This window comes from Uloborus diversus, chromosome 2 (genome assembly GCF_026930045.1).
Source record: "Uloborus diversus isolate 005 chromosome 2, Udiv.v.3.1, whole genome shotgun sequence".
NCBI lineage: Eukaryota > Metazoa > Arthropoda > Arachnida > Araneae > Uloboridae > Uloborus > Uloborus diversus.
This window is the reverse complement of record NC_072732.1, coordinates 99,097,569-99,110,315: the sequence shown is the minus strand read 5'-3', so window position 1 is coordinate 99,110,315 and position 12,747 is coordinate 99,097,569. Positions and strand designations below refer to the sequence as shown.

Sequence of the window (12,747 nt, the reverse complement as noted above, 5' to 3'; positions counted from 1 at the left end):
AAAGAGAATTTTTCAAAGAAACAATTTAATCCTCTCATAGTTTACCAGTTAAATTGTAAAATTTGCTTGTGTTTTGTATCATTATGTCTACAGACATTAAACTCTTTCAGAACAGCGACAACCCTGCATTTTTAAAGTCCAAAATTAATCAGCGTTAAAAACATTTCAAAGAAAAACAGAAACAAGTTCAATTTTTTTAACAAATTTATGAAAAAGTTCAAATGTACACTTTACAGCTACACTGCACACAAAATAAAACTTTAACAACTTTTAAACAAAGATGTTAATTGTGTAATGAAACCATTTTCTTTTCTCTTTTTTTCCCTTCACTATTTCTTTTCAGTTAGGATTCACAATGTACTGCAATAATGATCAACTGGTTGGTTAAATTGGCACCAAGGTCGGATCCAGCTTCTGGTTTTGGAGAGGACAATTATAGGAAGGAGGGGGAGTCAAACTATATTAGAGCACAATTAGGGAGTTTTGCACAATTTTTTTTAAAATAAGAGTCCTTAAAATGCAGTTTTAGAATGTAATTGGTCTCTTAAAGGGTGGTCATGATGTCCATGACCCTCCTCTGGATCAGTGCTTTATTGGCAGAGAGCGCAAAAACTTTATTAGGCTATGTTGCATCAAACTATTAAGAAGGAAGGGAAACATAACTGACACATCAATTTCAACAGTATTTTCATATGATGGCAATAGGCATTTATTTTCTAGACCATGACATTAATAATTGAAAGAAAATTAATTATCACAATGGCATTCCCATTACTTGGTCTCTATTATGCCATCATATCAAAATACAAATTTAAGCATGCATAGTTAGATATTTTTAGTACAAAATTATTTCAGAAAATTTGGTCTTCTGCATAATACAAAACTTGTAAGACGCCAAAAAAAGAAAGAAAGAAAGAAAACCCTAATGCGTAAACATATTTTTTGATTTTAAACAAAGAAAATCTTTTCAAAAAGAGACAATTGCATTCATTTTATAAAAATATTGGCAAGCGAAGTAACTTTAATATTAAAAAAAGTCCAATATTAAGCTCAAGTTAAGCCTTTTTAAACAAACATCAAATAACTAGAAAACACTTGAGTATGCCTTGAAGTTCTTTTTTAGCACAATTCTTTCATTAACATCCAAAAAGAAAAAAGAAAACATTTTACGATTGCAACTAAGTTGAGTAGGAAAGTTCACAATCTTCGAAAATGCTTTATACTCTCACACTCCCGCACTAAAAAATATTTTTTGACTTAGTCACACAAATAAATATAAATATAATAAAATCAGCAACAATTTCATGATAGGCAAAAAAAAAAAAATAATTTAATTTCTTATATAAGATCTCATTTCATACATGATCACATTGATTAGAACAAATATATCACAAATTAGTATTAATAACTGGAATTTTTCTAATCAAAATTCCAGCCATTCTTTCATGTACACACAAGTAGATGGGGAAATAATTCCTCCTTTATGACAGTCTTTAAATACCTGAAATAAAATATTATAATTTAAAAGATAAAGCTTTTAGCAAATGCAGTATCATCAACATTTAAACTTTGTTAATGATTTCAAAGATATTTCTTATGGTGATAAACTATGGGGACAAATCGATATTATCAGGTTTTTGAGTTATCAAGGTTTTGAAAAAATCACACTATTAATGATACATTTTACCATTTTACTACAGCATTGTGCCTTTCAAAATCCCCTAACTATGCATGCTAATAGCTCTTTTTTAATTCAATAAGTGAATTAAAAAGGACTGGCACTTGACTTAAAATTCATTATAAAAACTCATGCTTGACTGACGATTCATAAAAAAAGTTTTTTAAATAAAATTAAACTGGGTAAAAAATAGCTGATTTTGTTTAATTATTATTACTTTTTTTTTTTTTTTTTTTTGATGAATAACAAAGTAGGGAAAGCAGGGAAAAAACTTTTAACTCAATAAATGAAAAAATTACCACAGATCTGAATTATAAAATGTAATCCAGTTTCTTTTCATTATGGACCTAATAGCTAATTGGTAAAAAAAATTTAATGGTAAAAAACTAAATCTATGTTAAAAAAAAAAAAAAAAGATCTCAAACTGCTATGCTTTACTGCAAGAATCCCTTCAAAATAGAGAAAGTGAGATGAAGAAATATTTTTCCAGCTCAAGCAATAATACATATTGTTTGCTAAAATTATTTTTCTTTCATTCATTTACAGCTTTTGTTTCATACTACACTGAGTTACTGATCACTGGCACTTGACTACAGGTATTATCTGGATATCATTCAGCAAAACAATATTTCATAAATTTAAAACATAGCACATCTTACAAATTCATAAAAAAGTGTTTTAAATAAAATTTACCGCGTAAAAGATAACTGATTTAGCTTAATTATTTTTTTTAATGAATAACAAAGTGTAAAAGCAGGGGAAAAGTTTATAATTATCGTTTTTCTTCTTTAATCATCTCCAGACAAAGTTCAATCGATTATTAAAACAAAATTTTTTGGACGATGACATGCAATGAGCCATTAATGTGCCATAAAATTTATCAAAATCATACTGGTATTTTAGCGAGCATAGATGTGGATTAAAAGGAATAATTCAAACAAAAACACTATTTCTTAAAGGAATATGATGACTAAAAGAACTAAAATAAAATTCCACTTACATGGCAAACTCCACAGGGCATTCTCATTAGACCAACACTTGAAACCAAAGGCTTTGTTACTCGGTACAAATTTTCTGATCCTTTTGCAGGTGTGTTCATAGTTATTGATTTTTCCAGTTTGGCATCATATATTAAAGCTTCAAGAACTGTTTCAATGTCTTGAACACTCAATTGAACCTAGAGAATAAAATTTACAAATTAAAGCAAATACATTTAAAATAAACTCTTTTTTAAGGCAGGGGGGGGGGGTGCAGGTTTTTGAAATGGCTTTTTTACCCTTGAAAAATATCTCACTAATATTATATATGCGAAAGTTTGTCTGTATGGATGTATGGATGGATGTTTGTTACTCTTTCACGCAAAAACTACTGAACGGATTTTGATGAAACTTTACAATAATATAGCTTATGCATCAGAATAACACATAGGGTAGTTTTCGTCCCGTTATGGGGGGGCAAAACCCCCTTAGGGGGGCAATAAAACACAATTTTTGTATAAATTCTCTAATATTGGGATGAAAAAATACTTGCACATATTTACATTATATGTCCATCGAAAGCTCTGATTTTTCTGCTGAAGATGGCACCTGTTCGAAATTTCTAAGTAGAATAAAAAACGAGTTATGAGCTTTTTAGATCCATGTTCGAAGGCTTTCCTCAACTCAATACAGTATTTAGTGTATCATCTCAACTCCCTGTTGATAGCGACAATTGTTGTATTGTTGACTTTCTTTGCTTTTCGTGATTGTTCAAGGCTTTTCTCAAGTCAAATCTTGAAGTAAGATTTTTGCACAAGATTGGCAAATAATACATGATTTGGCTGATGATTTTTCATTTAAACGGAACTTTAATGTAATTAATGGTTTTTATTATTATTTATGCTGATTGAACACTTACTCATTATCCAAACAACCAGCAGATCGCCAAAATTTTTGCAGAAAGATTTCCGTAGCTGATGCATTTGGCAGTTTTTTCAACGTTGCTGTTTTTGAAGCCGAAGACTACGTCATAATGTTTCTCAGCTTTCACCATGTAAACAAAATATCGCCAATCAAAGAATTTTCAAAAGACCTTTTTTACTGTGTTAAATAATCCAGCAACTAAATTAGGCAAATCCATAAACAGCACAAAAACTTCCATTAATTTTCCTTTTTGCACAATTTCAAACTATCACCAAATTGTATTACTTATTTTGGTAACATTTCGGATGAAACTGTTTAGCGCCATTTTATGGTGACCAAAAATATCTCAGCATCTAGCGACGAAATCTCTGTAACGAAAATTAATATCATATCGTTTTACAAAGCAAGGAAAGAATGAGGGAGCATCATCGAAGGTACCCCGAAACGACTTTTGCAAATTCGGTAAAATCGCACCAAGAGCCACAATGATTGAAATTTCCCGAAATAACTAAAGCAAGTATAAGGAGATTACGAGCGCAGCTACTTTTTTTTAATCACTTCGTACTTCATTAGCCATACAGAGAAGGTTTTAGACTCCATGTTAAAAAAAAAAAGTATCAACAGATTAATCTTTTTAAACATGAGAAGATTAATTTCATGTTTTTTAAATTTGTATATGCTTAAATATAGTGCTTTCGTTTCTAAATCAATATTACTTTGTTCTTTATACTTATTGCTATTTTAGTTTTATGGGTAAGGAAGAAACTCGATTTTTAATCACGTCAAAAAGATGTGTTTTAAATTCTTTCACTTAAAACAGAAAACAAAAGCAAGTAACGATTTTTTCTAATAATTATTACTGACCCAGGCAACGCCGGGTATTTTTGCTAGTAGAAAATATAGTAGCTGTGCTGCAATTGCTATTAGAGTTTTGATTGTTCATAGTGATGAACTTGAATAAATGAATCTGTTTCACCTTATGAGTTACTAATTGGAACATGTTGAAAACAAAAAATAAATGCAGAAGTGGAGCAAATACAGTAAAACCCCTCCTAATGGACACCTCTCTTATACGAACATTTTTTAAATCCCCAATTCCAATGCAAATAACATTATTAAACCCTTGTCCTGCAGACACCCCTCTGTTGTAAACAAAAAAATTTGTCCCGTTAGTGTCCACATTAGAGGGGTTTTACTGTATACAGAAATTGTAGGGTAAAGAATGGAAAATTTTAAAGTTAAGTTTTACAAATATGTAGAATATATGGGAACACTGCAACTAACATTAACTATGTAGGAGTATATGCATAATTAACTATTTGTTTTTAGTGTTTTGCTATTAAAAAAAAATACAGCAAGTAACCCTTTGTTTTGTACAGTGGAAAGATACTCTTAAGATTTGCAGATTTGATTTTTGGAGTTTTCTCAGAGTGAAAATTCAAAAAATATTAAGATATTAGTGTAAAAGTTAAAAGAACTTGAGTAAAATTTCAAGATAGAACCAACCCTAACTTTTACATGTATTAAGAAATATTCCCTCACTAATGCATGAAGTACTATTTTAAAATAAAATGCTATCAAAAGTAGCTATGGATTATTTCAGTCATGTTTACAGGAATTTAACTATTAGACAAATAACTAAATAAATAATAATAATAATAGATTTAATTTAAAGTAGAGTAAAGAAAATAATATGTACTTTTCTGTTCCTGTCCTATTTTCTCAAACTCAGCAAGAATGCTCAAAAAAAAAAAAAAAGGACAAAAAAGTGTTTTGTTTTTGTTACAAATACTAAAATGTTAAAACTTTTCACAAAAGTAGGACATGAGTAAAAAATTTCAAATGCCGATATTAAATTTCACAAAAAATGGCAGTGAGAGAAAAATACTGGACTCGCCCCTCTACTTATTTTTTGGCAGAAAAGGGTGCCTCTTTGAACACAGTTGCTTGTCCCAAAGTATTAGACATTACATGCTCCTGCAAATTAACTTTTTCAGCATTAATTTCAGTAAGTCCAAAAATAGGTAGGAGGGAGAGAAACTTTTTTTTCTTCTGTTTTGGACTCTTGCTACTATTGTTTACAAACCAAAGTGAAAAAAGAAGTTTTCTAAACTATCTCAGACATATTTGGGTGCTGGATTTTAAAGGCTTGCTTTTTTACATTATCTCTACATGAGTGCAGAAATTAATTAAGTATTGTAAAGTTATAACTAGCTCCAAAAGACTGCAAAATTCAGAGCATATTTTTATGATTTAAGTTATGATTTAATCAGTCCCTCCCCCTAAGTGGCCCTCAACCCAATCAGTTCCTGTCTTTGTGTCTCAAAAAGGTTGGGCATCTTCTGCATAAGTTAAACAGTTTCAGTACAAACATATATTCCAAAATAAATACACCTATTTTTGGAGAAATGCTGTAAACATTTGATAGGCACACAAAGAAAAAATTCCTATTTATAGCTGTGCGTCAGATACTAATTTGGACAAATTAGAAAAAGTTCAACTCAGTGCTGCCAGAATTATCACCGAGTTGAGGCGAAGCTACCCTAGAGAAATTGTACTTTTTGAGGCTAATTTGCAAGCTCTCCGAAATAGAAGACGGGCGAATCTCACCAAATATTTCAATAAACTTTCTAGGTATGGCCAATACAATAAAACTTCCACATACCTTAACAAGTGGCAAAACAATCAGACTAAAACAAAACAGCCTTTTTAGTCATGCAGAACGTCTAAAATTGCCTTCTGGTGATTGCCCCACTCCTTGGAACTTTGTCTCAGCCCAGCGGAAGGAATCCCAAGAGCACACTTCCTTTTGGCTTTCTACTCCAGTCGTCAAAAAGGACTTGATCCCCGACCATCTTAGGCAGTTAGCATTGGAAATCATCAATAAAATCCCTAGTAACGCCATAAAAATTTACACAGATGGAAGCAAAATGAAAGATCAGGCTGGTAGTGGCACATACGTTGAGAAACCGGGGAAAAAATTGTCCTATTGCCTCTGTAATCTTGACTTTCCATCAGCTTTCAAAAGTGAACTTGTTGCAATTGAACATGGCCTTGAAACAGTTCTCAATGAATGCGACTTTGGTGATCTCTGGATTCTCTCTGATAACAGAAGTTCTCTTCAATGCCTAGATAATTTGATTACTGTTGGAGACAAAACTAGCATCTCTACTCTCCAGAAACTTAAAACAAATATCAGAGTCCCATGATGTCCATTTCCAGTGAATTCCATCCCATGTGGACATAATGGGTAATGAACATGCAGATCTCTTGGCCAAAGAAGGTTGTAGCACTACTTCATTTATCTACACATCTCTCACCTACTCTGAACATCAGGGGAGGGTAAATTCTGAAATTTCTAGGGAATGGAAGACATCGCCCCACATTCACTGGTACAGAAGTAAACAATCTTCCTTTTCTCTTGAGTGGGACAGAGCCTCCCAAGCTGCTATCTCAAGATTGAAATACAGTCACATTAAAAATCTCTCCTTTCGTGAAGCCGAGAAGGTTTTTCACAAAAACCTTTCTCTTTGTACAATATGCCAAACTCAGCGGGCATCTCCTGAACATATCATGAGCTGCTTAGGATTTGCAGGGGAAGATCTTCACTCCTCTCCTTTCTTGGTATTGGATTTCTTAAGGGTAATGGTTTATGGGCCTTGTCTGACTTTGTCAGACTGTCTGAGGATAAGTCACAATAACACACAACACACAGAAAAAATTCCGTTAAAAAGTATTGAAACCAAGGTATTTATGGACTTCTGCAAAGGGCGCCCATATGCAAAATTTTGAGTGGGGGCTCAAACATTTTCCCCATGGTTTAGCAGAATATTTTCCCTATGGAAACCGATTTCAGTACAGATTAGAGACATTAAAATTTGACATTTTTAATAACTTATATTGGAAAAGAAATTTTTATACATTTTTGCAAAGAAAAAAGCACTAAAAGAAAAGGAAGTTCTCATTTCTAAGGGGGGGGGGCTTGAGCCTCCCCTTGCCCCCCTATATGGGCGCCCTTGTCTGCAAAGCCTTGCCTTAGTCTATTACAATGATGTTAATCTACAGTTGTTCCAAAATGAAGGCTGTTTTATGATATACAATACGCCATTGTGTTAATCGATTGTATAGACAGAATACAATAAATGTGATATGTCTTCACAATAACATTGCTAAAACTTTACGCATTATAAAATTTTTTCAACAAACTTACCTTACTAATTTTAAGCCCATTTATATAAGTACAAATATCTTTTGAAGATTTGAAAGAAGCATTTCTTTGAGATATTGGATCTGTCAATTTTTCTGCTACTGTTTTCTGATAAAGAAAGGTAACACTATCAAAATAATGTCTATTAAAGCACATTAACCAATATAAAAAGAGTAAAAATGTAGCATTTTACACTCCTGTTTGAGAAAATTGCAACACCATGAAGGAAGCATTATAGTTGAATGAAATTTAATACACAGCTGAGTGGTAATGCACAGCTGAGTGGTAATGGTACAAATAAATGATTACATTTTGAAACCAAACAAACAATAAAAAGAGTTAGAAATTAGTATTTTGTGTGGCCACCACACGCCACAATAAGAGCTGCTACACGAATCGGGATGAAGTGAAACAAAGTTTGAATATCTGCCTGCAGAAGAGCATTCTATATTGTTTGTATGAGCAATAGTGATGTAAAATACCTGGGTATTTATTTTTAGGGGTAAATACCCAAATTGGGTATATACCAGGGTATTTATTTCAAAAATTTATATTCAACTAAAATACTTTTCTGTATGTATTCCACTACGTATATATATAATCAATCATATACTAAATAATAAATTTTTGCCCAAAAATTGTATTTTGATCACATATTCAAAGAATTATTGTGTAAAATAACTTAGCAATATAATATGATATTCGCATTAAATGTGCTGGATATGCCTAATCGATGTTGATAGCCAAATTTCAGATATAAAAAGCCATTCTACAAAAAGTAAAAAGCTTAACTGGTTACAAAAAGGCAAACATCAATTTTTTAAGGTCTTAGTCTTTTATAACCCAGTAATATCTCCCTGCATGACATCAAAATGTAACAAAATGCAGCTTAATTTTTTTATTAATATTTATTTACCTATATCCTATATGCAGAAATTTCCTCCAAACCTAGTTCAAGTGTTTAGGTGTATTCTGCAGATAACGTATCAGTCCTTAGTTTGCTTAATTCATTTTGATATTTTAACTTTCACTTCATAATTGTATTTCAAGCATATGTATTGAGTGTGAGAAAAAAATAGAGACGTTACAGCTGATATGCTTTAATTTAAAGAGCAAAATAATTTAATACTAAAAATAAATGCAGTACAACATAAATGTTAGCATAAAAATACTTGATTGTTCCTTTTTCAGTAAAATGTGTTTGAAGATATTTTACAGTTTATGTTTTTTTTTTAAAAGAAAATCATCCCCTTTTGATATCACCTATTTTTTTTTTTTTTTTGCAAAATGCCCAGTTATTAGGGAATTTGCCCTGCCTTTGGATAAATACCCAACAAAATATTAACCTTCCCACCATACATTACTATTTGCGTGTATTAAAAATAGTTTGAATAAATTTTCATCATAAAGTACCAAGGAGCAAATGCAAATGAGCAAGGCAACAGAAAACAATATTTTGATTTTTTTTTTGCTTATTAATGTGAAAACTGTTTATATTTGCCAGGTTATCACCTAAACAGCAATAAAATAAATAACAGCACAGTCTTAATAACTTCTCAGTTTATTCTTCCAAACATCCCTCATGCTTCCTTATTTTTTTCCTTTTGGATATTTTGGTTCACAATAGGTTTATTTCCTAATTTCATCAAATCTTTCAATAAAAACTAATATAAACTGTGTTATACATATGTATTTATCGGTTTTACCAATTATCTCATATTTAGATTTTTAAAAAAAATTCCCATTTACTTTTTGCTTTTTTGTAAAATACCCAGTTTTTGGGTATTTACCCAAGCCTTGGGTAAATACCTGGGTAAATACCCAAAAAATATTTACCTACCCACTGGGTATTTACCCCATCCACATCACTAATGAGCAAATAAAGTTTGTCTGGCAAGCAACAGGACGAGGATCACGACCGAGACGCAGCCCAACGAAATCCCACACATGTGCAATTGGTGACATATTCGGGGAATATGCAGGCCAAGGAAGAAGCCATACCTGCTGCTAATGAAGGTAGGATTTGAGAGTCCTGGCGACATGTGGACGGGCATTATCCTGCTGGAATACAGCCCCTTCCAATCCTTGCAGGAAAGAAATAGCTTGGGGCTGTAAAACTTCATTTATGTATCGGGTACCGTTCAAATTCCCCACAATTCGTAGCAATTGTGATCGTCCATGATATGGTATGGCACCCCAGACCATAACTACGGGTGCTCGTCCACTATGGCTTTCGATAATACACTCCAGAATGTGCCGTTCACCGGCATCACGCCCGACACGAATTTGAGGTGCTACAAATTGAAGCGGGATTCGTCAGAAAAGACGACCTGCTGCCAATCAGCACGCCAGCTCCTATGCACATTGGCCCATTGTAGCCGCAGGCAGCGATGGTTTTGCGTGAGAGGAATCCTGTACAAAGGAATCCTTGCGCGCAGCCCATGCTGCAGCAGATGTCTCCGAATTGATGAAACACACAATAAAACACCTGTAGCTGTTGACCACTGTGCTGCCAATTGTCAAGAAGAAGCTGTGCGATCTGTCAGCGCCATACGCACCAGGTGTCTGTCATCGCGAGCTGACGTCACACTTCGGGGACCACTCCCGGATTTCCGAGCTGTCCGACCCTCATCTGTTCACTGTTTCCAAACACGCATGATTGTGCTGGTGTTATGCAGCACACGAGCGGCTACTGCACGATAAGACAATCCAGTTTCACGAAGGCTGACGATTCTGCCACACACCTGTTCAAATTCCGAAATTCGCTCAAATTTTGCTTTCTTTCGTAGAAGAGGCATAGTAAAGATTCAGTTAACCTTTACTCTAGCATATAATCATACACGCCTCGCTACAGCTGCCTATTTATTAGTGTTAGATTTTTAATTTAAACTTTCACAAAAAGTGAAAGAATCACTTAATTTGAAAAGAAAAAAAAAAAAAAAAACATTAAAAATACGTTTTTGCATCATGCAGAATCAATCCCTTTTCGATGTAAACATTGCATCACGTTATGACGTCATGTGTGCGATCGGTTGCAATGACTCAGTCAAGTGAATGAACTTTTGGGTGAACCGAGTCACCAGTTCATTGTATCTTATAACCGCGAGAATTTTTTGTAGATTGAGTTACTTTTTGATTGGCAACATATCTTTAACTTTCTTGCATTGGCAACACATCTTGTGTTTTGCATATTCTTAATTTGAAAGCCATGTGAAGACCTTTAAATACTTCGAGCGATCTTTTTCGCTCTCTCTCTCTCACCTCACATAGCCGCAAAATGTGTTGTACGTGATTTCGTGATGTCTGCCAGTGCTCTTTACTCCTGGCAGGGCGTAATACAACGTGATGTCAATTTTAAAGTCATAAAACGCCTTTAGGCCTATTTTTGTATGTTACGTTAATGCCATATATTCCTTGGAATCAGCATGTTCGTAAAACTGAATGTTTCGTTGTAAAATAGCGGCTAATCTTTGTCTATTCTTCTAAATGTTTTTAAATATCAATGAAGATGTTGTTCGTCAACTTTAGTAATCCTTTGTGGATAATAAATACAGATTTTCCATGAGGAAAAATGCTTCACGTGTTTTTCTTTTTCTCCAACTTCAGGCTGTGGACATTTTCTTTGCAAGTTCACTTCTACTAGCGGTGTAGTAAGTCTAAATTTCACTACACATAATGCTCACAAGTGGTTATGGGCCCAGGTCACCTGGACTTTGCAATTCCTGGCCATAACCTGAAGAACTTGGAAAATTTGAATTTTTATGCTCTGAAGAATTTTTTAAAACATCGTGAAATTTTTGAAAGTATGGAAGTCCCTACAATACCTTTACTAAATGCCAATAATTGGAATACTTGGAAGAGAAACATACAAGTTGTCTTGCGTCATTCGGGCAGCTGGGAATTCATCGAAGCTGACGAAAAAGAAAAGAAACTTGAAGAAGAAAAATTGACGTTCCGAGATAAAGCGGAAATAAATCTTAGAAGAACTCGAGCTTATACTACTATTTATCAGTTCCTGTCAGAAGAATTCAAGCCTCTCATCGAATGCACTACTGAAGGAAAGATAGCTTGGGAAATCTTGTGCAAGTATTTTGAACCTGACACCCGTGCTAGATTAATATCCCTGTTGGATAAATTTTTTCAAGTCAAGTTTCAAGATGGCGAAACTGTTGGTCTTTTCATCTGCCGAGTGAAAGCAGCCGCGTCACAATTAAAAGAAGTTGGCCATGCGATGTCCGACCTTTACATAGGTTTCCAGTATATCCGGAGTTTACCCCCTGAGTTTGCATCCATTGTACAGCAAATCTACAGATGGTCTGACGTGGACTTTACCCCATTGAAAATAGAACAAGAACTGTTGCTCGAAGCAAATAGAATTTCTGAAATGAACGTTCCACTACAGACACCTGCTGTGTATGTGACCGTTCCGAATTCGCTACCTGCCGGTAAGATCCATCCTTGTAAAAGTAGTTGTAAACCTGTGTCAAATTTTTGTAAAAATAGATTTAAAGGGAAATGTAATTTTTGTGGAATTTTTGGGCATAAAAAGGTTGATTGTTTTAAATTTAAGGCAAAGTTAAATTCTAAAAATTTATCTCAAGGGTCTTCTAATTCTCAACATAATGTGAGTGAAATTAATGAGTCAGAAGCTTTGAATATTACTTCATCTGATTCAGACATAACGTGGATTGCCGATTCTGGAGCTACGTCACATGTCACTAAAAATAAAAATCTTTTCTCTGATTTTAGGCCAGTTAATAACTTAAAAATGTCTATGGCTGTTGACGGTAAACAAAGCAATATCTTAGGGATTGGTACAATTCAATTGTTGGTCAAAATTAATGGTAGACATAGGAAAATTATCTTGAAAGATGTTCTGTACAATCCTGAAATCCGTCGTAATTTATTGTCATTATCTAAATTGGAACAGGAAGGTAACAAATTTGTTGGTCATAATACCA

The 12,747-nt window shown here is 33.4% G+C and overlaps 1 protein-coding gene across 1 annotated transcript in view; it reads right to left on the bottom strand.

The window, feature by feature from the left end:
- Positions 1 to 223: 223 nt before the first annotated feature.
- Positions 224 to 12,747, bottom strand: part of LOC129217192 (DNA-directed RNA polymerase III subunit RPC6-like) — a 33,970-nt gene continuing 21,446 nt past the window's right edge. Inside the window, exons 7-9 of the mRNA XM_054851455.1 lie at positions 7,790 to 7,894; positions 2,679 to 2,855; positions 224 to 1,501 (exon numbers count right to left, since the gene is read on the bottom strand). Of these exons, the coding sequence (XP_054707430.1) occupies positions 1,424 to 1,501; positions 2,679 to 2,855; positions 7,790 to 7,894 (360 nt within the window). The 3' untranslated portion in view covers positions 224 to 1,423. The remainder of the gene's footprint in view (positions 1,502 to 2,678; positions 2,856 to 7,789; positions 7,895 to 12,747) is intronic.